Here is a 24,376-nt window from a genome sequence, read left to right as displayed (position 1 = left end):
CAGGGTTGAGGCCCAGGATGTAGCAGGTGCTCAGTAACTATTTGATACAGGAGAATGAGTGAGTGAGTGAGTGAGTGAGGGTGGGCACTGCCAGGGCTCAGCCTCCCAGTATCTAAGGCCCTTGACTGTGAGCTCCCTGTGGACCAGATGGACAAGACATCTGGGCTCAGAGCACCAGTGCCACCCCCCAAGCCCAGACTGCCCACCTGTGGATTCCCAGAGCAACACACACTGATTGAGCACCTACTGTGTACATCACCCCAGGCCATCCTCCCCCTTCCCATCTGGCCCTCTGCTCTTGTCCCTCTGTCAGCCTGGAACGCTCTTCACCCTGGTCCTCTCATGGCTGCTACTTGGATTCCATCAGGCCTCAGCAGAAAAGTCACCTCCTCAGGGAGGCTGTCCAGATTTAAAGCAGCCCCTCTTTATGCCTCATTGTCCCGTTTTAATGCCCTGTACCACAGTTATCACCAGCTCCTATTTTTCGTTTATTTGTCTGCTGATTGTCTTTCTCTCCCTTCCTGCCCCGGACACACAGAGTAGTAAGCTCTTTGAAGGCAGGCATTTGGCCGCCTTGCTCTCTGCTGCATCCTCACCCCTGGAATAGTGCCTGTTACATAGTCGGTGCTCAGCAGATGCTCAGTGAACGAGGGAACGCAGACTTTGAGGATGAGGGCCCAAGCCAAGACAGTCCCTGTCCTCAGAGTTCTCGGTGCAGTAGACAGACACCTACTTGGAGAAGGCCACCAGAACTGGTGCAATTTGCCATAGTTGACAAAAGCCTTTCACCACACCTGGGAGCTGTGTTCACATCACATCAGGTGACTGTCCTTTAGTGCTGACAACCTCCCTGAAGGTGGGGATGACGCAGGTGAGAGAAGGAAGTTCAGGTGTGCTTGCCCCTGGGTCAAACACTAGAAAGAAGAATGGTTTCAGCCCTCCCTCTTTGTTATATATCTGATCTCCCTCTGTGGGGCAGGCACAGTTCTCCCTGAGCTCAGAGAAGTCAGGTGACTTGCCCAAGGCCTCACAGCCAGGGAGAGGTTGCTGGAGCCTGGAAGGCGCCCTCTCCACACCCTCTTGCCTTCTGATCAGAGCTCCTTCCTTGGGCCTCAATTTACTAATTCCAGCCCCCACCCCCACCTGGGGGTGGGGACTGAAGTCTATAGTGTCCAGAGTCTGGGTTCTGGCACCATCTCTTTGCAATGCCTCATGCCATCTCTGCCTTGTGACCTCGTGAGGTGACAATGACGGCAAAATCACACCACCCTAAACAGCATATCCCCTACCTGCAGACCACCTCCCTCTTCTGGCCTTCCTATTTCCAGCAGGGACTCGGTGACCTGAGCTCAAAAGGTCACTTCTCTTCCACTCCTTCTCCCCCTTTTCCTCCCACTGAATGAGAACAGGATGCCTTGGGAGGAACCAAGTTGCCAGTGGAGAGATGGCGAGGGTGGGGGTGGGGGAGCCGGCTGTGGGGAGCTCCCAGGATTCTGAGTGGGATGGTGATGTCTGGATGTAGCCATATGGGGAGAGGACCTTGCCTTTATTAGCTTCCTAATGCTGCTGTAACAAAGTGTCCCAAACTGGGTGGCTTCAAACATTTTCCCTCTCACAGTTCTGGAGGCCAGGAGTCTGAAAGCAACGTGTCAAGAGGACCCTGCTTCCCTTGAATGCCCTTCCTTCCCTCTTTCCAGCTTCTGGTGGCTTCAAGGAATCTTTGGTGCCCCTCAGTGGATAGACTCATTGACCCTGTCTCTGCCTCTGTCTTCACACTGCCATCTTCTCCCTGTGGGTCTCATGTGGCCTTCTTATAAGGACACCAGTCGTTGGATTTAGGGCCCATCCGAATCCAGTCTGGCCTCATCTTAACTCATTACATCCACAAAGACCCTATTTCCAAATGACATCACATTCATGGGTACTGGGGGTAGAACTTCAGCGTATCTTTTGGGAGGGGGCACAATTCAACCCATGACAGTGACCAAAGGATGCTGGATGGCATGGAAGACCTTGGAGATGCTACCCTGACGCATGTCCCCGGGGAGGGGTGGTCACTGTCTGAGCTGCGCTACAGGGCGCAGCGAGGGCAGTGGGGCGCCTGCTGTGTCCACCCTGCTGCGGGCTTTCCTCCTCCCTCTAACCTGCTTCCTCCTGGGCGATGCCTGGGCTCTGCCAAGGGTACAGGACGGGGGTGTCCCTGCCTCGGGCAATGGGCTGGGCTGGGATTTGTTGGGGACCAGCACACCCCTCCCCAAGTCCTTTCATTCCATGCTTGGGGGAACCTCATCCTACAGGATTATCCTGCCTCCAACCCTACTCTGGGCCCTTCTCCATCCCACCTGAGTGAGTAGGCACCTTCAGGCAGCGCAGGAGCGCTGGACTTAAGGTGGGAGAGCTGTACGCACACTCTCAGCTTGGCCACAGGCTTGGTGTGACTCCAGAAAGTCACTCTGTGTTCTCGACTCCGTTTCTGCCTGTCCCACCCCACTGCCAGGGCCTCAGGCCGGCCTCCCATCACTTCCAGCCCGGGCTACTGCAACCAGCTCTTTCCTACCTGCCCTCCCAGTCTCCGTGCTCACATCCTCCGTCCTGCCTACTGGATCCCCGCCTTCCTGTCTTTGCTCACATTGTCGCCCTTCGTCTTCCTGGCCCTGCTGTTGCCCAGTTACTCTCCTCCTCCTGGAAGTCTCTTCTCTGATGCCACCTCCCCTCCAGGTGGGCTCCCCTCACTTCCGTACCTGGCTCCCCTCTCTCACTCCATAGAGCACGCCCCCTATAATGAACTACGGGTGCACTGAAGACAGAGCTCATACTGTTCCATCTTTGCATCCCCAGAGCCTAGCGCAGGCCTGGAACTCAGTAGTTGCTCACAAAGTGTTAGTTAAATGAAAAAAGGAGGAGCAGGTGAAGGAGGGAAGCCTCGTGGGGTGGGGTGTCTGACTCTCACCATCCTCTTGTGTTGTAATTATCTGCAAAGCTGACTCCCTCCGAGGAAGGGGGAGGGCATTCCTCCATGGACAGGAGGGAGCCCTCTGCCTCCTGTACCCTCAGCGCTAGCCCAGGCAAGGGTTTCAGAGGTCGCCAAGGGGGTGGCTTCTTTGCTGCCCTCTGCTGACGAAGAGGGGAAACTGGACAATGTCTGGAAACTTCTTTGGCTAGTGGGTCCCACCTGGCCTGAGGACCAGAGAGAGGTTTCTGGCGTGCAGGGAATAATGATCTTCTCTCCTACCAATGATGCTAGATTCTTTGTTCTCCTAACAATAGCCAGCCTGGAGCTCTGGGAACACGCCTTCTCCCCAGGGGCCTAGTGGTTTCCTGCTGCTGCCAAAGCTTCCTGTTTACCCTTTCAGCTCTCCCAGGACCTCTGCAAATGATGCCCCGACAGATCCCCCACAGGGAGTCAGCCTGATTACCTGAACACGCTTTTTTCCGCCATCTCACTGAGCTTCGCCACTGCCCTCCGCGCTCCTTGGCCAGACCACGAAGAGACCACACACCAAGGGCAGGTTGGAGGCTGCTTCTTTATACAAAGGTAATCAACACCGTGGACCCAGCAGCATGCTGCTGCGGCTCACTGGCCCATCTCACCACACGAGAGAGGGCAGAATTCGGGGGGGGGGGGGCTGCTGCAGGGGAGAAACACTATGCAGGCCCGGGGACTGGCAAGCAGGCCAGCTGGGAGCTCCCGAAGGGCACACACAGACACACGGACACTGTATAACCAAGAGCACTACATACAAGGACAGCAAGGAAACGGAGAGCTGAATTAGCCACTGACAACCAATGCCCTCATCGCCCAGCTGTTCTCTGGGAGGCAGGTCAGCGGGTGGGAGGAGCCTGGGCCTGGAGCCAAGGACCCCAGCTGTGCCGCCACTGGGCCACTCGACTTCACGTCCTCACAGAGCATCTCGCTTCCCATCTGTAAACTGGGGACGATAAACTGTACTTCACAAAGGTCTCAGCAGGATGAGTGAGACTGAAATAGGGACATATATCAAAATACTCAGCACAGAGCCTGGCACAGAGAGGTGTTCAATAAATAACTTCTTGTCAAGAAAATCAGCTCTGAGAGGACCTTCAGAAGGCCGAGATGGGAGATTACTTCCCTAGAAATTCTCTCTCAGGGGATCAGGACCCTTGAGCACTCCTTGGAGCCTGCAGCCGCTGGAGTAGCCAAGGCCCCAGAATACACTGTGCCCGGGCAATTGAGGGGGGCGGGGGGCTGGACCCCCAGGGAGGCACCCGCAGAAGCTGGGTAGACACCGGAGGAGTTAGGGGTTGTGCCAAAATGGTTCTGCACATAACACAGGCCAGAGGCAGGCTGGTATGGGGGCAGGCTGGGCATGTGCCCAGGAGTGCTGGCTGGCCAGGACGGGGCTTTCTGGCCACTGGCGTGCTGCATCTGGGCAACAGGGTGGTTTGGGGACAGGTGAGGGTGACCGCTCTGCGTGGGGTAGGAGCCGGGCACAGGGTTCAGCCTGGAAAGGAACAAGAGAGAAAATGGTCACTGAGCTCATAATGCCAGGGCAGGGCGCCTCCAGCTGTCACTCCACAGGAGAAAAGCATGAGGTCACCGTACTGCTTTCTATTACAACGCGCTTTGGACATTTCCTGTAACTAGCCATAAAAGCACCATGTGGGGAGAAAGGTTCATCTCAACTGCACAGAAAACAGATGCCCAGAGAGGGCAGGGCCCGCTCACAGTCCTGCAGGAAGCCAGCAGGATGAAGGGGAATCAGGCCCACGCCTGAGACCCCCTGAGGGGTAACTGACTCACAGTAGCGTGCCAACCTGATGGAGACGGGGACCAGATCACAGCAGTCAGCATGTCTGTGGCCGGCTCAGCCATTCTACCCAGAGGAAGTAGACCCACCTCTGTTGTCGTGGGGAAGGGAGGGGAGGGCTCTAATGGGGTAACACAGGGCTTGGGCCCAGGCCTTGTCTGCTGGGTGATTTTCCACCTCTGACTTCAGGAATAAAGACTCACAGCTCAAGGTCCTGGACAGGACAGGTGTGGGGAGCTGTCTGTGTCGAGGTTAAAGACCCCACCACAGACACGTGTGCCTGGGACCACGAAGGCAGAAGCACCCTAAGCGTTTCATCCTGTGAACTTTTGTGCAGAGTTCCAAATCTAAAGAACGAATGTCAACACCGCTGATACTGGTGTTAGGTAAAGCACTAAAGCTGTATACATTTCAACCCAAACCTGACCTTACAAATCAGCTGCTTAAGTACAGATACAGGACACCTAGTAGTACTTCTGAGGTTTTTAAAAATATGGAGGTTTCGGCCTATAAGAAGCTTGCCAAGAGCCTCCAGGGAGGCAAAGCCAAGTCCACTGCCAAGATAAACAAGCGTGTTGTAACACTGCCTGTGTCCCGTTGCCAGGCCATTGAAAACATCGTGTTCTGTTCTGGGTGCCTACTGAGGCCAAGATAACGAGGGATCGAACACCACGCCAATGCAAAGGACGTGGAAGGGATTGAGAGGGTCACCATGTCCCCCAACCAGATCTGCAGGCCATGAAGCAGAATCAGTGTCAGAGCCCCCAGCCCACAGGGGCCGTGAGTTAAGGCTGGGTAAAGTACATTGCCAGCTGTCTTAGCAGGGATCCCTCCACAGGTGGGAGGTTTGCAAACAAGGACCCTTAAGTCCTCCCTAGATTCTGTGAGGACAGCAATTAAGAGCCAAACAGCTCCTACACCTAATTCTGTTTTGTTTGTTTGTTTTTGTTTTGTTTTGCTTTTTGGCCAGGGAGGTAATTAGGTTTTATTTATTTATTTTTAGCGGAAGTACTAGGGATTGAACCCCGGACCTTGTGCATGCTAGGCACATACTCTACCATTGAGCCATACCCTCCCTCCCCCACCACCCAATTCTAAACAGTCTCCCACCTATTTAGACTCCAGCAATTACTTGCCTGAAGCCAAACGGGTGAGTGTGCGTTTCTGTTTTTTCCCAGTACCCGTCCCTGCCTTTCAGAGATGGTCAGGGGGCTCTGAACCACTGAAGCCTGGGAGTGTCCCCCTCCTGAGAGAAAGTACAAGGTAAAGGACAAGGTGCAGCTTCCAACTCAACCAAGACCCTGCATCCAGGTCATCACAGAGGCCAAATTCCCTCCACAGCTGGCTGAACGCAGAAAAGGGCCACTGAAAAGCACCCTGACTTCTCAGTGAGTCCTTTCTTCGGGAGGGACTGTTGAAGAAACCCTCCTCCGTCATGAAATCTCAGCATCTCCAAACACCAGGGAAGGCTGGCTGCATGCAGCAGTGCAAAGGGAATAAACAGGACCCAGAGCAGGAGACCCTGGTTCCAGACTAGGCTCTTCTGACCCTGCGGTACCTGGAGAAAGACTCCTGTCCTCTTCGGGCCACCTCTCTGAAAGGAGGGAGGAGGGCCCTGGCGGTGCCCAGCACTCTCCACTACGAATCAACGTGCCTGGACTGGAACACGGTAAACCTCGCCTTCTCTTGCTGGGCGGCCAGGAAAACCCTGCCTCTCAGGTTGTGGGCTGTGCCGTGCGGACTGTGCTTCTTACAGCCTTCAGGCCGGAGCCCGATCCCACTGCACAGAGCGCTTGTCGGCACTGAGGGCTGGTGACAACCCTAGATGGGGCCACCCGGGATTATGCGCCAGAACTTCAAATGCCTCCCCTCGCCCATTCCTGCTCCGCCCTGACCTCGATGCAGCTGGGCAGATTCCAGAGAGTGCAGAAGAAATGCATGCGTAGATTTTTCTGGGCCCAGGCTGCCCACACCCTCTTCCCTTCTCCCCATGACACTGAACCAGGCGCACCATCTACAGGCCCTGGAGTTGCTTTAGGAATAAAGAACAGGGTTCTGGAACTTACTTCCGGCTGTGGGCCGCCCTTCTTTCAGCTGAAGAGCCAGAGATGTACTTGAACATCGAAATCCTCCTCATCAGGCTGAAGGGGAACTTCTGGTCGAGCTTCAGTGCGACCTGCTCGGGGAGGTCGATGGAATAGCAGTAGGTGAGGCCGTCTGAGGTTGGCGAATTAAGGAAAACCGGAAGTGGCTAAAGGGAGGGCTGAACCCTCCCCACAGCATACAGGGGAGTCAGCACTTAGTCCACCTGGAGCTTCAAGCTCAGGGGAAACCAAGAGTTGAGCTTCCATGCCCGCAGGTACCTCCGCAGGAACGTGGTCCAGCAACAGGAGAGGGCGGAGAGGGGCTAGCGTTTCACCTCTCCCTACGCCCAGCCATCCCATCTCTCAAGCCCCTCCAGCCCCTGCGATCACAGCCGTAAGCCAGCACACACCCGTCTGTGTAGTGGGATGAAGCAGGGAGCTGTCCTGGTACCTTCTGGGGGAACGGACGTCTTCTTGTACTTCTGTCCCAAACAGAAGGACCCCTGCCTCAATGTGACCCAGGGAGCTTCCTGTGGGCCTCCTTGGCAGCACTTCCTCCACACTGTCACCTCTCCCACGGATGTGATGGTACTCTGGTCATCCGACCCGTGTCAGCCCATCACTGCCTAGACAGCCACAAAGAGTCAGCCTTCAACCATCCATCCATCAACAAGTATTTATTGAACATCTAGTATATACCAGGTACTAAGACATAAGGAATGAGTGCCAGACAAGGAGTAAGTAATTGGGGTAGAATAGTGGTGATGAGCAAAATTTATCCACAGATGACCATGCTGGGGACCCTGACCTAGTCTAGGTAGATCTGATGTGTTTTTCTCTAAGAAGTGATGTGCAGGCTGAGCCCTAAATCGTGTAGCAAGAGCGAGAAGTCAGGTGGTGGCAGAGAGAAGGCTGTAAGAAAGCAACAAGAGAATGTTTTTCCTTGAGGCAGTGTTTTCACTGGAATGCCCTGGTAAGGTAATTCTGTGCTGGGCCAGACTGTTCCACTCATTAGGACATCGAGCATCCCTCGCCACTGGCCACTAAATGGTAGTAGCACTTAGTCATTGTGATAACCAAATATGCCCTTGGGTATTTCTAAATTCTTTCAGGGAGGACAGTGTATTTCTAAATACCGATTCCAGGTGGAAACCAATGCTGAAAGGATGTCAAAAGTTGTGGCTGATGACTTCAGAATGATCTGAAGAATGTGTGCTGCTTCTGACTTTGAAGAAGTAATAATACTAGACTGGTCTTCCCAAATAAATAACTATAACCAGCATACGATATTTTCCACAACTGTTTTCAGACTTTGGACCACAAACACTACCAAACTGTGATACCCAAGATAAGGGAAACAAATTAAGTGACCCTCAAGATCAAGCTGGCTTTCCCCACACTAACAGTTTACAGAATCACAAGTTGGAAGATATTTTAGGAATGCACCTTGCCCAACTCCCAACACTACTAGTTCTGAGGTTCCACTTTGTACTTTGGAATTTCCCCCCAGTTGCCAGAATATGCACACAAGGAATATGAGGTTTCTCCTATGTTTTTAACCACCCATATGGTAAAAGCCTATCTTTAAAAAAAAATTTTTTTTTCTGAGAGAATGACTAAGCCAATCAAAAACCAACCAACCTGTTCCCTAGTCCTTTCAGCTCATGGGTATTTCAGATTCCTCCAATAGAGTCTTACCATAATTAGTCAAATGTAGGTTTACACGTCACTTTATAAGGAAAAATATCAAATCAGAATATTTCACTAACTGGCAGTGCTGGGCTGTTGTGAGGAGAGAGCTACGGGGATCTTTTCCTGATGAGGCAGTTCTGGCCTAGAGAAGGGAAGTGACCTGCCCAAGGCCACATGGTTTTCAAAACTGAAGCCAGAACACAGATTACCTACATCTGGGCCCCCAGCTCCACCTACTTGGCCCCCCAGGCCTTCCAACTTGGTCCACGCTTTGACATGTCACTGTTCTACAGTCCCCTCCTAGGAAGGATACATGTTAGCCCAATTCCAAGCCCACAGACGTTACTGAGGAAGGAGGTCTGGGGAATGAGCCAGGAGGCACACAGCAGGAGCCATGGCACCAGCACTGAGGGCACGACCATGCCAAACACCAGGGCCCTCCTCATCCGAGAGCGGACGGAGTTGACACCCAGCATGGCAAAAGCCACTGGCGTGAACCCTCTGGCATCCTCCACCTCCCCCAGCTTTGACAGCGAGGACACAGCTTCAAACGACAGGAAGATGATGGCGGAGAAGAGGGCGAAGATCACAGTGAAGAAGCAGTGGCGGACGGTGCCCACGGTTCTCTCAAAATTGCCAGCAAAGCGCCAGATGATGATAGCACCGCAGAGCAGGGAGACGGGATTCTCATAGACAAAGATGTAGGTCACCAGCCTGTAAACTGCAGAGGGGGCTGAGTTAGAGGCGGGATGGGGGCGTAGCTCCAAGAAGGGAAAGCCAGGTTACAACCCACCTAGGAAATGGGGAGCACCTGGCTCTTGTTGCCAGTGAAAATCAGCCCAGAGCCAGTGGAATAAACAGTGGGAGGCAACAATGAAGGACCCAGGACTCAAAGTAGAGGCGTGGAAATCTAATCTCTGCTCTTTCCCAGACCTGGAGCAAGTCTTACCAGTGACTGGCTTCCACGTGGGGGAAAAAAAATAACACTTTTTAGCAACTTGAATTTGTAATGTGCTTTATAATCCTTTTTTTTTTTTTGGTTTTAATACTGACCTATCTCACCGGGCAGTTTGAGGGTTAATTAATTGTAACAGCTTCAGGTGGATTGGGTGGGTGTCACTTAACACTCTTTGTGCCCGTCTCCTCGGCTGTAATCCTGACCTCTCCTTCCATAGTGGCTGTTTAGAGGAAGAAAAAAGGGACCATGAATTATTTTGCACCTATAAAGATTAGAAAACTATCACTAATAATGTTGATACAGAACTCAGAAGTCTCCTGAAAGTGTTTATCCAAGCTTACAGGTAGAGCGATGCTTTATATGCAATAAGACAGCAAAGAATCTCATTTTTATTGTTCTAAAAGCAGTCCTCTCTTATGTACTTTTACACCCCTGCAGGCCAAAACACTGAACTGAAGGAGGGAGACCGATAAAGTGGCAGTGATATTGGACTTGGAAGTGGAATCAGGCTGGCTGAGCTCAGTCAAGTCACAGGCCCTGTCTGCTTGGGTTTTCTCAATGTGAAAGAACAGGATTACACTTGAGGCCTTCAAAGATCTTACATATCTAATACTCACATGCCCATAAACCCAACACTCAAAGAAGCTGTGAAGTAAAGAAAAAAAGAAGGGAGCTCAGTTAAGCTGGCATTTTGCATCTGTCTCTGAGGACAGATGTGCTGCGTATCTAGGGTGGGGGTGGGGGAGTTTCAGATTTGAGCAGGGAGGCAGGCCATGAACCACACACCTCAGTCAGGCCATCTCTATAAGGCTCCATTATCTGAAAAGTACGTCATAACTTGTTGACTAGTTCTGACACTGAAATTCCAAGTACAAGTATGAAGATTCTAGAAGCAATTCTATATAATTTGGGGCTTATAAATCCCAAGGCTCCAGTTCCAAAACATCACACAGTAAAAAGAAAAATCTGGGTTCCTGTCTCGGTTGTATGACTCAATAGACCTGCGAGTCTCGCATTAAGCCTCAGCTGCATCTAAATAATCGGCAACAATAAAACCTACATTACGTCATGGGATCATCGTGAGGATTAGATGAGATTAATGCGTGAATGTGCTTTGCAAAACAGCAAGTCATACAAATTCCCCATTTTCCTCCCCTAAGAACGTCTTACATGAGCAGACGTTTATCCTTAATTGGTCTGCAAAATTTCTCACTCCCCAGAGAAAACAAACACCTCTCCCAAAGGTACAAGAGCTGGGAATCGGCATCAGGATTAAGATAAAAACGAAGAAGCAGAGGAAATTCTAAACCCCAGGAGGCCACAGGTGAAGCTCAAGTGTCTTGACGAAGGTGAAAGAAAATTTTTTTTCCAATGGGGGGGTGGTTAGGCTCTAAAGCAGACGTAGGTGTGAATGTGACAAGGGAGGGGGAGAGGAAAATGCTTCTTCTCGGCAAACGAGCAGGGGTAAGTGAAACCAATTTGCTACGAATGGATATGGGGGCCTTGACCAGTTCGACGGCGACAGGGAAGGGAACAAATCCGAGTAGGGAAGGATTACACTGATGACGAAGATGGGGCTCTGCACAAAGACGTGGGATATGGGGCTGATCCTCTAGGTGGGGAGAATAATGAGGCGTATGGAGACGGGTAGCACGACTGCTGAGAGGCCAGAGCCTAGGGCCTGGCAAGGCAGGAGAAAACGGCTGGCATCGGTGCCCGGCCCCGCCCTGCTCACCTTGCCAGTTGCGCAGGGCCTCGGACCGTAGCGAGAGGCCCGAGGGCGCCAGGGGCGGCTGCAGCAGGAACAGGCGGGGCCCGGACACCAGCAGCGAGAGCAGCGCGGTGAAGAAGGTGGCGGATGGCACCTCGGGCCACAAGGACCAGCTCCGGGACCCGGGCTCCGAGACCGCCATGGCCGCCAAGGATTCCGCTTTCTTTCGCGGCTCTGGCTGGTTCTCAGCTCCTTCCGCCTCCCTGCGGCTGTTTCCCCTGGCAACAGCGGAGGAGGTGGCCAGAAGCCCCGCCTCCCCGAGGCCCCGCCCCCTTCAGAGTTTCCCAATCCGGTCGCGCCAGCCAGCTGCCCCCGCGCGCAGGCAGCTAGGAGTCCAGCCAGCGCCCTCTGGCGGCAGCATACCCGGGGCCGAACGGAGCCTGGTGTGGGAGCCGCTTCAGGGGCTAGAGTGGTTTTGATCATCACTGTTCTAGCTACCTAATGATTATTGTGCCTTACCGTTTAGTTTACAGACTCCTTTCTCTCCCTCCCTCTTTCTCTCTCGCCTACCCTCTCACACACACACACCCCTCCCTTATCTGTGTTTAACCCCATTATACCAATGAGGTAAATTAAAATCTGGAGAGGTCCCTGGGAAATGCAGCTAAACAGCAAAGACAATTAGAACTCAGGTTCCGGAATTGGCTACTGGCAAGGGCAGGTTTCAGTGCTTGGGTTAGAGAAACAGGGGTGGGAGAGAAAAGAGGGATTCTACCAAAGGCCCTGAAGGATTAGGGATATAATATAACAATAACAATAAAGGTCAGCACTTAAATTTCAGCACTTAAAGTCCGAAAAGCACCTTCACCAGAGAACAGCTGTGTAAAGTAGACAAGTGGAATTATTGTCTCCCTGATTGCAGGTGCTCCAGAAGGTGAGGTAACTTGCCCAAGGTCACAAGCGGGAAGTGGTTGGACTGGGACTGAAATCCCTATTTTCTGGGCCCTCATTTTCTTCTCTCGTCACTATTTCCCTCTAATATCCTGCCTACTGTTACATGTATGTAAATTTGACTCCTGAAAAATAAACAAATATTTCACTCTCTGTGCTGGACATTCAGATCCATTCCCAGCCCTAGTCTGCCTCCTCTCAGTAATCCTGGCAGTGTCTATGTTCCCAGGAACCTCAGGAAGAGAAGCTGAGATTCTCTTCATCTTTTTTGTTTAGTACTAAAATATAACCGTACAATTTTCTGGATATAAATATAAAGCAATGGGACACATTTAAATGAGTGATGCGTATTTAAACTAATGCTCATGATGCAGCAGTGGGCATGGAAATTAAGGTTTTACTCAACAGGAAGCAACATGTGACTCAGGAGTGTGCTGGAGCTGCTAAGAATAGCAAGTGGGAACCTGGGCTGCTGGAACTGAAGTCTGAGCCTCGGAAAGAGGAAGGGGATGGTGGTCCCACGTCCTCTGTGCCCATCAGGCCACTCTAGGAGTTCAAGGTCTATTTCTAGACACATGGTCTGAAAAAGGATGTAGAAAATTAGAGCTTGTCCAACAAAAAGTGACCAGGATTGGCAGGGAAAAGGGGACTTCAAGTAATATCTGATGAGGGACAATTAAAGGGACCAGAGAGACCTTACTGGAGAGGCTTCGGGGTCCTGACCACTGGCTATAACTATGTGAAAAGCTTTCCTGGAGGAGAGGCAGTAGACTTACTGTGTGTTATTCCAGAGGGGAGAACTGAGGTCAAAAGGCAGAAATAATAGGACAGCACGTTTGACTTAAGAATGAGTTATTTGACAATTTGGCTCATCCATCCATGGCATGAGCTGCCTTCATCGGTAGTGAGCTCCCTGTGATCAGAAGTATACAAGCAGAGGCTATCTGGGGACTTGCTGAGAGTATTAAAGAGATTCAAGCATCAGGTTGGAGGTGGAGCTAGATGCTTTTAAAAATCTTTTTGGATCCTCAGATCTAAGACTCCATAAACAAACACAAATGCATATGGAGGGTTGATTTATTTACTGCTTACCAGGGGCTTGGGCATTTGGTCTCCTGGCAGAATAAGAGTTGTGGTAACATCATGTATCCTACAGCCAAGGGCTGTGTAGTCTAACACAGGGAGCAGCCAGCGGTCTCCTGTCTCTCTGATTCTGCCTCCTTCTTCTAATTTTTTTCTGATTATGCCTCCAGAAAACCCCCAAGACCTTCTCTTAAGCTCAGGGGATGGAGGACTTGAGTAAGCAAAGCAGAGCCGTCTTCAGCAGGTGGCGTGGGGATGGGGACAACCCAGGACTGTGAATCTTTTTTGTCCTGCCTGCCTCCCCTTTGGTTTGCAGAGAGACTTCCGGGCCTCAAACGTGCTACCCGGAGGTGCCTTTGTTTACAGTTCCACCGAGCATCCTCCTACTTGGAGACTGTCTGGTGCTCCACATGCCAGACATGGAGGCTGGGTGACAGGTGACTTCTCAGGGAGCACACGTACCAGTGTGGACATTTCTAGATCAAACTCATGAACGAATTCTGTTGGCTCCACCCTCAACCCGTTCTCCACCCAGCAGCCAAGTTTTTGGGGGGTCGGGGTGAGGTTTGTTTGATTGTTTTTAAGTAAATGAGAAGGTGCTACTCTTATTACAGTTTGTAAGAGCCTAGGTCCAAGATGGAATAATGGTCCCCAAAGATGTCCACATGCTAATCCCCAGGTCCATCGTGTATGTTACTTTATGTAGCAAAAGGGACCTTGCAGGCGTGATTAAGTTAAAGATCTTGGGACAATTATCCTGGATTATCTAAGTGGGCCCAACGGAATCATCAGAGTCCTTTTAAGGAGACAGGAGGGTCAGAGAGAGAGAAGGTGATGTGATAACAGAAGCAGAGGGTGGAGCTCTGTGGTTTGAAAATGGAGGCCGGCCAAGAACCAAGAAGTGAGGCAACTTCTAGAAGCTGCAAAAGGCAAGGAAACAGATTCTCCCCTTGAGCCTCCAAAAAGAACATAGCTCTGTGGACACCTTGATTTTAGCCCTGTGAAACCCATTTCAGACTTCCAACCTCCAGAACTGTAAGATTATAAATGTGTGGGGATATTTTTCCAAAAATTTTTTCATTATGGGAAAATACACACGTTTACCATCTTAGCCATTTTAAAGTGTATAGTTTAGTGGTATTAAGTACATTCATGATGTTGTGTAACCATCACCACCATCCATCTCCATAACTCTTTTCATCTTGTAAAACTATACCTATTAAATGGTAATTCTCCAGTTCTTGGCAGCCACTATGTGACTTTCTGTCGCTATGAATTTGACAATGCTACGTACCCTGTATAAGTGGAATCATACAGTATTTGTCCTTTTTGTGACTGGCTTATATCACTGAGCATCATGTCCCCAAGTCTCATCCATGTTGTAGCCTGTGTCAGAATGTCCTTCCTTTTTAAAGGTTGTATAATATTCCATTGTATGGATGGACCACACTTTGTTTATCCATTCATCTCTTGATAGCCACTTGGATTGCTTCTACCTTTTAGCTATTGTGAATAATGCTGCCCTGTGAGACCTAACTTTCAATTCTCTTGGGCATATACCCAGAAGTAGAATTGCTGGATCATATGGTAATTCTATTTTTAATTTTTTTAAACATTTTTTATTGAGTTATAGTCAGTTTACAATGTTGTGTCAATTTCCAGTGAAGAGCACAATTTTTCAGTTATACATGAGCATACGTATATTCATTGTCACAGTCTTTTTCTCTGTGAGCTACCACAAGATCTTGTATATATTTCCCTGTGCTATATAGTATAATCTTGTTTATCTATTCTACATATGCCTGTCAGTATCTACAAATTTTGAACTCCCAGTCTGTCCCTTCCCAATCCCCTCCCCCTTGGCAACTATTTTTAATTTTTTTAGGAGCCTCCACAGTGTTTTCCACAGTGGCTGCACCATTTTACATTCCTGCCAGCAGTGTACAAGGGCTCCAATTTCTCCGCATCCTTGTCAACATTTGTTATTTTCTGGATTTTGGATAGTGACCATCCTACAAGGTGTGAAGTGGAGATTTGTATTGTTTTAAGCCACAAAGTTTGTATTAATTTGTTATGGCAATGATAAGAAATGGATTAATTCCCTCAGTCACTCACTGCACTGGTCTCATTTCTGTTTTTCAAACAAGCCAAGGTCTTTCTGACCTCAGGGCCTTTGTATGTGCGCTTCCCTTGGCTTAAATGCTCTTCTGCTGGCTCTTAGTAGCCTGGCCTCCTTCTTAGCCGTCAGGTCTCCAGCTAAGATGCTGCTCCTCTGAAGGGCTTTCCAGGACCATCCCTCTCTCCTACTTCTTTCAGGGCACTTACTGCAGTCTCAGATTATCTCACCTATTCATGCCTTTACTTGTCTGATTGTCACATTACTGGACTATAAGCTCCCTGAGGGCAGGGACCTGCTGTATCCCCCAGCACCTAGAATAGAACCTGGCACACAGTCGGCACTCAGAAATACTTGTTAGTGCCTCCTCTCCACAGTGTCTCTGGGGAAGGAAAGGCGTGGAGGGTTTCAGGAGATGCTGATGGGAGATGCACAAGTACAGGATAGGGGGCAGGGTACAGCTCAGTGGTACAGTGTGTGCTTAGCATGCACAAGATCCTGGGTTCAATCCCCAGTACCTCCATTAAATAAACAAGCAAACCTAATTACCTTTCCCACACACAAAAAGAAAATATTAAAAAAAAACAAAAACAAACAAACAAACAAAAAACCAAGCACCAGGTGTCTCACTTTGCACAGCTGAGACAGCGCTGGGACCAATGCCAACCACTCATCTTGGTCGGGTCTGGGTGTTCCTGGATTACCCCCACCACCTGCATCCACAGTGCACGTCTGCAGAAGGCACAGAATGACCGCCGGGCTCTGGAGGGCTAGGGGTAGAAGGGGGACTGACCCTCGTCCATCCCCAAGGACGTTCCAGGGGCACAGGGGCGCAGGATATCAGGTCCTTCGGGTCCCTCTCGGGCCGGAGCCCACTGAGCAGCGTGGCTCCTTACTGGCCTGTATGTCTCTCTCTTTCCTCCTCACTCCCTGCGGGACGGCAGCGGTGCACAAGGACGTTGTTTACCAGTTCCCATCTCAAGCTTCCATAAGCCACTCTGGAGCCTCCAAGCCACGTCCTTACTGCCCCCTGGTGGACAGCCCTGTGCCTTGTTCCTCCAGTCTGTTGGAGAGGCCGTGTCCCAAATCAGAATAGTTCCCCCTGCTGGCTGTCCTGGGAAGCGGCTCACATCTAGGCTTTAATTGGGGGATTGCTGAATAAGTAGCCCATTTAGGTCCGAAGCCCTGGATGGCAACCCTTCAAGATAATGTTACTTCCTCCTTCCGTGGCAGTCGTGTGCTGTGCCATCTCGCCCCAGCTCTCTTTCCACACTCATAGGATAGGACGCACAGCAGCAAGCTCACTGCCTAAACGTACACACCCCAGGGAAAGGAATGTCGATTCCCCTCACCCCTTCTGGCTGGCACCCCGGTGTCTACAGTGATCCTCCTGGCTTCAGTGTGGCCTGGGAAGTGAGGTTGGCAGCAGCCAAACAGTGGAAGCCCTTGCAGGCTATGGTGAGAATGTGGATGTTTTCCAAGACAGTGGGAAATTTAGAGGGGTTAAGCCTGGAGTCGCATGACTCATTTATGGTTTAGCAAGTGGGGAAATAATGAGCACTCTGAAGTGCTGCTGAGAGGATTGAACGTTGGTTCAATTTCTGTAGAAGGAAATTTGGCCATGTCTTTCAAAATGGCGGATGCATGTATCTTTGATCTAGCAATCCCACTTGCAGGATTTTAACCAACTGATATACTTGCATCAGTGGAAAATGTCTTATGTAAAAAGCTATTTATTGCAGTGTTGATTTCAATAGGAAATATTGAAACCCAGATGTCCGCCATTGCAGGAATGATTAATAAATTATGGTACATCCCTCCAAAGGAATACTAAAACCCTTGATAGGATCATATGCCAAAAGGAATGAACTTTCCTGTGTGTAAATTTAAAAATAAAATTTTAATATGAAGAGATTTCAAGTGTCTTGAGGGTAGATCCTATGTCTACATCAAATTTATAACTCCTGGAGAGTCTAGTACATTGCTTTAGCTTTGTGGTTGTGTATTAAAGTAAATGATAATTAAGTCAAAGTTACTGTCTCTGGGCAAGCATCAGCACTTTAGGGCAATTACTCTTTCATTTCCGTGGCTCAGTGCTGACAAGCGGTTCCTATTTCTCAGTGATTGACAAACCCTGAATTTGCACGTTGACCTGGAAAGTCACTTTCCAAGGTGCTGCCAACTGCCAACCCCGGGTCAACGTGGCCTATGCCTTCCAGATAAACAAACCCTCCACCCACCACTTTTTCTTACCTACTGTCTGACACAACTTCCTCCATCCCCTCCCCAGAGTTTCTACACGTGTCCTCACACAGACCCACGATGGATTGTGACATGAGCAAGGCCTGATGTTTCACTGGGTCAAGCTGCTGAGGCTTGTAGGTCTATCTTTCTTATCAAGGCCCTGGAGTAACAGCATGGCAGACACACTCAAAATGGGAAACTTGAGGGGAACTGGATAAGGTGACGATTTGTAACAGGGCAGGCGAGGTAGGCTGGTGCAGTACCCCAGGGCTGGGAGTGACCAAGAGCCATTGCACCTCCAGGGCCTGAGGGGCCAGAGGAGGGCATCATTCCTGGGCCTGATGAGGGCAGCTGTACCTGTAGAGGGATGAGCCGACTTCCTGGTGCCCCCGTCAGCCAACCCCTGAAACCAGAGGGCCAGGAAGTCTCCTGCTGTGGTGCCTAAAGGTCAGCCTACTCCACGGAGAAGGATGGAGAAGGGTGGAGGGTGTTTCTTGGGGGTGGAAAATACCCTGCCCACCCTGCTGTAGCCTCCACTGCTAAAGTTACACATGAGCTCAGAGTCACATCTCCTTCACCGGAGCCTATTCCCTGGAGTTTGTGCTGGGGGGTGGGGGGTGGGGGCTGGGGACAGGGTGGAGACACATGCATCAGCCTTTGAGTCAGAATACCTCAACTTAAGGGGATGGTGAGATTTACTTCCCAAATCTGTGAAGAGGAACAAACAAATCCGTATTTGTGGAAGTGTTTTATAAAGTGCTGTATGAAAATAATTTACTGTAATCACTCCCCACCCCCGTCCCTCCCTAGGGTCACCGGCCAACTCAGAATGCATTCCTGAGGACTTATATCTTGCCCTGGATACGTACAGTAAATTCCCACTGTGCTATCCTCATTTTGGCCTCTGTCACCTCCAGGAGCTTGGGACACAGGGAGGACACAGACATTGGAGCCAAATAGATGTGGGGTTGAATCCTGGTTTTGCCACTCATTAGCTGAGGGCCTGGCTTAATCCTCTTAACTTTAATGTTCTCAGCTGTAAAATGGACCCCCCAAAAAGCTTTCCTCCAAACATTACACGCAATATATGTGAGACACCTGACAAAGCAAGCGGCCAGTAAATTGTTGCTATTATTACTGAGTTTCCACTGGTGCCAGATCAGTATCCCCCGGCAACACGGCTCAAAATGCACCTGCAACTCCTCCCCACCTCAGGTGAAATATCAGCTCCTCACTGTTGGGAATTATGGTCCCAAAGGAGAAATACTAGCGAGAGCCTGTGGTTCAGGAGATGGCAAAGGCACCCACTGGCTGGAGGAATAAAAAGACACAAATGCGTAGGCTGGGAGAGATGACAGAGGTCCACCTGCTCTTTCCAGGAGATTCAGACCTTGGAGAAAGAAGCAAAATTATGAGAAAAGGAAGCAGAAGGATGGCCTGGTTTGCATTCTTTTGGCAACAAGGGTGAGGAAGGCCAAGAATACAGAAGGAAGTGGCGGGGTGTGTGTGTGTGGTGTGTGTGTGTGTGTGTGTGTGTGTGTGTGTGTGTGTGTGTAAGAACCCAAGGGAAATCCCTTCCTGTCGCCCTGGCAACAGACTCCGCCCCCACTCCTAGGAATGCTTGAGAAGCGAAAATTCCTGTAGACTTGGCAAGAGGAATCGGCAGGGACCAGATTCACACGTCTTGGGGCATATTTGTGATGATTTTGAGAAGGCTTTGTGCCTCTCTGATCGGCTCCTGGGCTGCCGCTGCCGCTGCCAGCAGTACGGTACATCCTTGAATTGCACGTCGGTGATGGGTTGCCTCCGCTGTCTGTCCGCTTTGCTGCCTGGAAAGGAATCACAGCCTGGTGAAAGGCGAAGACCCCTCTTCAGGGGCCCCACGTGGGTCAGCCTGGGACTGGCTGGGATCCTATCATCAGCCAGGCAGCCATCCCCTGGGGACTGCGGAGTGGGACACGTGCTCTGAGACACTCAAGCTCCCTCATGGGTAGACAGGCAGCTGGGGGCAGGGGAAGGAAACTTGCCTGGGAATCAGAAGACCAGAGCTTCCATCCTCAGTGCTGCCTTTTACGGTCTGGCTTTCAGACACCGTTTCAGCCCCTCTGGGACTGTGAAATAGGCCTAATCAGTCCCGATAAGGCTGTTTTTATTCAGAGTCAACCAATTTTTATGGTTTCTTAAATGGCCATTTTGGGGAGTGGACTGAGGGAAATGGCCACAACTATATGTGCTCATTAAACACAAAGAAAAGGTTTATATGAAATCAACAGATACCACTTTGGATACATGAAGACACACAGAAAATATTCCTCAAATCTTAACCTTTCTACCCAAATGGCAATTCTCTCTCTATGAAGCACAGCCCGACCTCTCTTAGGTACAAATCGACCCCTCCCTCCCCTGGAGCTGGGTGACACTGAACTACCCAAATGGGACTTGAGCAAGCTACTGGTCTTCACTGACCTGTTTCCTCATCTGAAAGATGTCTATGTCTTAAGTGTTTCTTCCTGACTCCTGAGGTTTTCGTCCATGTGAAGGGAGTTTATTAGCATTATACTCTTGGCCTTCCTCTGTCCGCTTACTCTGTTCCAGGGAAGTTGGAATAACCTACCTGCCTGGAAAGTTTGGAAGGAGAAACCAAGGGTCTCCCCCTCCCCCTCCCCCCTTCCCCTTTGCTTAAGAGCAGGTTCCTTCCTTTGGTGTATGCTTTCAGCTTTTCCAGAAGCAGGTTATCCCCACAGGCCTGCCTCATCCAGCAAAGCAGTGACTGGGCAGTAAGGTTTTTAATTCTGGGCTTTTATATCAGTGAACCCATTTTGGCTGTTATACCAACCTGCCATCCTCCCATCTGGGCTATATGAGCAATAACAGAGTCATTTTGATTGTCTTATGTCGCAGTTCAGAATTCAGGTGAGAAAGAAGGTTCTGTTCATTGGCCCTGGCATGGACTGTATTACTGTTCCAGATTTTCACTGTTCTTCCCTGTGAGATTATTACCCCCACACCCCTAAAGTCAGACATGACCATTTATTGAATATGGCTGATGAACCATGTGAGTAGAAGTGTTCCACCATTGCTCTTTGTCCCCTTCCTCTGTCCTGAGTCCGGTTTGTTCAGATATGAGCTGCTCTTCCAGCCTGGGACATGTGAGCATAGCTGGGGCTCACCACAGAATAACATGTAAAGTGAGCAAGAAATAGCTTTTTTTTTTTTTTGTAAGCTGAGATTTGTGGATGGGTATTGTAACATTATAGTGAATACTGACCTATAGAAAAATTGATACCTGGAAGTACGAAAGTCTAAAATAAGTGACCTTGGCTTTGGGCTTATTGGAGATTGGGAAAAAAAATTGCAGCCCATGTTGCACAATGGCAAAACTGTTGTCCAAACTATCACTTGAACTAATGGGGAAGAAAGATAATTTAGCTAATGAATTTTTGGTTTTGGGTAAAGAAATGAGAAAACAGAATTTTGGTAGCGTGAGTTGGTTTCTCTTGGTTGCATTTGACAAATATTCATGAAGCCAACTAAAAAATTTTTTTTGATGGAGGTACTGGGGATTGAACCCAGGACCTCATGCATGCTAAGCATGTGCTCTACTACTGAGCTGTACCTAGCCCCTGCCAACTAAATTTTTGAGAAAGTTGTAGCATCAAAAGAACCGTTAATCTGAACTGAAAGAAAGGGTGACTATTTCAATCCTTGAAATAATCCTTGGACCCTCCAATGTTCTACAGGCAGCAAGCAAACTAAGACCACTGCTCAGTCTCCATGGAGAACTTACGGCCTAGTGTCTACTTCAGACATGGTCACTGAGTAGATAGAGACTCTCAAAGAGTGAATCCAAGAGTCACAGGGAATGACGGGCTAGGGAGATCCTTCCAGAGACGGAACCAAGACCCAGTCAAGGAATTTTCCCCAATCCCAAGTAGGCAGGCTCCCATCTTTCCCCTGTCTGAGTGGGAGTGTTTATTCTGGTTAACCATTCCTGTTCCACCGTTATATGTTGGTAAATACTGAGGTGGGGGGGGGAGTCTGGAAGTCAGGGAATTTCTCCCCAATCCCAGGTAAGGAACTTTTGCCAGGGGGACTTTAGAACTGCTCATTAAAATATTATTTAATTGTAAAATTAAGAATCATTTCCTTTAGAGCAAATATTCTCCCATTCGTATGGCCTGGTGGTGGCAAGAGGCTCATATTCCTTAGTGAAACCTTCACTGACGTGAACACATGTTGACTTGGGTCCCTTGCTGAGATGCTGCCAACTGCCAGCTGAGCTCAACATGTGCTACGCCTTCCAGAGAAATGATCTCTAAGTCTGAATGTGTCCCAACCAAAACTTCTTCTACACATTCTGACCCAGCTGCCATCTTCCCAGCTGCAGCTGAATTTCTCAACACACACACACACACACACACACACACACACACACACACACGCCTATCTCAGTCCCTTGACAACTCCCCAGACCAAAACGTTCCCTTCTTGCTGGAGGTCAGTTCTGCGGCAAACCTCAAATCTGCTGACAGCCTAAATTTAGATTGATCTCATTCTTGCTAAAGAGTTAGGAACTTTTCTTCACAGATAGAACCCATCTTGATTTCATAAGAAGTCCCCGCGTCCTACTCTGAGTCACAGGCAGAAGCACCAGCCCATTCAAAGGTTGCCTTCTGTGTGAAGGGATCAGGGGAAAGTGTCCAATCCCTTGGCCAATGGTGAGCAGATCCTGTTCTTTGGAATCATGTGAAATTAGACTCTTCCATTCCAAATGGTGGCCATTTGGGGCTTTACAGTTGGCAGTTCTGACCCCCTGATTTTCCTCTTCTTCAGGTTAAATAGCCTCATGTTTTTCATGTATCTTCTTAAGAAAGAAAAGGACAAGTGTTTCATAAAGTGTGTAGTGCCATGGACATTTAAGTTATTATGTTGCACAGATTCAAATTAAAACTTCAGTCTCCATCTTGGTCACTCTCCTCTAAACACAAACCACTTTGTTGATAACTTTCACACAGAAAATTACCCAAAATCTCAGCAAGGCTTCGCATGCAAAATTATTCACCGCAATGTTATTTATAATGGCAAAGAAAATCCAAAAATTAACTCCAGTGTTAGTAAGATGGTTGTGTGTCTACACAGCAGTGTTATATAACTGCATGCAATATTATGCTGCAGTTTAAGACTGTGTTTATTAACCCAAGAAAAGTGAAAATATGTCCACATAAAAACTTGTTCCAGGGTGTTGATAGCAGCATTATTCATAATAGCCAAAAGGTGGAGACACATAAATGTCAACTGATGAATGGATGAACAAATGTAGGATATCCATGTGTAGAGTATTATTCAGCCATAAAAAAGGAACAAAGTGCTGATACATGCTACAACATTAATGAACCTTGAAAAGTTATGCTAAGTGAAAGAAACCAGTCACTAAAGGCCACCTTTTCACCTATTATATGATTCCATTTTTATGAAATGTCCAGAATAGGTAAATTCCATGTTTGATATTTTCATCATAAGCTCTTTGCCACAAGCATTTTTTTGCCACAAAACTAATTGGCCATAAGGCAATTTTGCTGTAAAAGACAAAATTACAAAAAATAAAGAGAGATTATTAAAAGGGACACACTGAAACATGAAAACTGAATAACAAAATTAAAAAGATTTTATTGCAAAATAAAAAATATGCAAATAGATTGAACATGTGTATAGATTTGTGGCGATACTGCAGAAAGAACTGATTTTATTTTGTAGGCTGTACTAAAGCACTTGTCTTCGACATCTTTTGTTCATAGGATCATACATTTTTCTGCTTGTTGATTCGTCTCCTCATCATCCTTTTTTCTTTTTTGCTAAAATTTCTTCTTTCAAGAGAGGTGTCAGTTTCTAAAAACTAGGATGCATATTTGTAACTGAGCTCTGTATTGTGTTGGGAAAGCTTTTACACCTGATGGATTGTATCGTTGATAGATGTTCCAAAGTTCTATGGGAAATGGGAGTTCAACTCTGTGGACCCTCAGCCTCTTTCTCCTTCAATGTAGTGTGTTTCGAAATAAGAAACCAGCTCTTGGGGCAAATCATCACCATCTGTCAGCTCGATAAAACCATCAGTAATGGCACTAACTGGAAGAAATACTAACGCATTTCAACCAGTTGAAACCAAACTATCTAACCAAAGTGTCAACCAGTTATTTTATCTTTCACAGCAAAAATGCCTTATGGCCAATTAGTTCTGTGGTGAAAATGTGGCAAAAACGTTTGTGGCAAAGATAGCTACGGCAAAGACACTTGGAGATGAAAGTACCTATGACTGTTTTGAAGGTTAGATAGAATTCTTACCGTCCTGCTTGTGGTGATCCTTGTCAGTGGTAGCTTCTCATTACTTGGCAGGGAGATTATCTTTCTGCTTTGAGCCCAAGCTGCAAACACCTGAATACGACTCTTTGGGCCAAAATGTGGGCACTGTGACACAAAACTAGGGGGCAAAAGGGGCAGGGAGGGCCAGCCTGGAAAATAAAACTACTTTCTGATCAGATAAGGCTTCCCAAAGCTAAGACAACACAACTAGTGTCTGTTGAATGTCTACTTTGTTCTACAGGGTTCTTCTGTGTATTGGGTCCAGTGGTCAGCAAGAGGCCTGGAGCTGGTGAAAAACCAGACTCCACAGAGGGTTAGCAGCAGAGCTGAAACTAGAATTCAATTCTCATCATCCTGATTCAGTACTAGGGAAGTGTCTTTTATCGCCGTCGG

At 48.9% G+C, this 24,376-nt stretch overlaps 1 protein-coding gene across 3 annotated transcripts; it reads right to left on the bottom strand.

Annotated features, from left to right (window-relative positions):
- Window positions 1-3,505: 3,505 nt before the first annotated feature.
- Window positions 3,506-11,516, bottom strand: RHBDD2 (rhomboid domain containing 2). Of its 3 annotated transcripts, none has more exons than XM_010980745.3 (4): window positions 11,257-11,516; window positions 8,877-9,284; window positions 6,854-7,004; window positions 3,506-4,481 (listed from the first exon to the last, which is right to left on the bottom strand). In XM_010980745.3, exons 1-4 carry the CDS (start codon window positions 11,432-11,434, stop codon window positions 4,124-4,126), a joined length of 1,095 nt encoding a protein of 364 aa, XP_010979047.2. In that variant the 5' UTR covers window positions 11,435-11,516; the 3' UTR covers window positions 3,506-4,123. The 3 variants fall into 3 exon arrangements, with proteins under 3 accessions (XP_010979047.2, XP_010979048.2, XP_031288570.2); XM_010980746.3 differs by lacking the exon at window positions 11,257-11,516 and adding an exon at window positions 9,357-9,521; XM_031432710.2 differs by lacking the exon at window positions 11,257-11,516 and adding an exon at window positions 9,375-9,521.
- Window positions 11,517-24,376: the final 12,860 nt, after the last annotated feature.

This window comes from Camelus dromedarius, chromosome 24 (assembly GCF_036321535.1).
Source record: "Camelus dromedarius isolate mCamDro1 chromosome 24, mCamDro1.pat, whole genome shotgun sequence".
Lineage (NCBI taxonomy): Eukaryota > Metazoa > Chordata > Mammalia > Artiodactyla > Camelidae > Camelus > Camelus dromedarius.
This window is presented reverse-complemented; position numbering and strand designations above follow the sequence as displayed.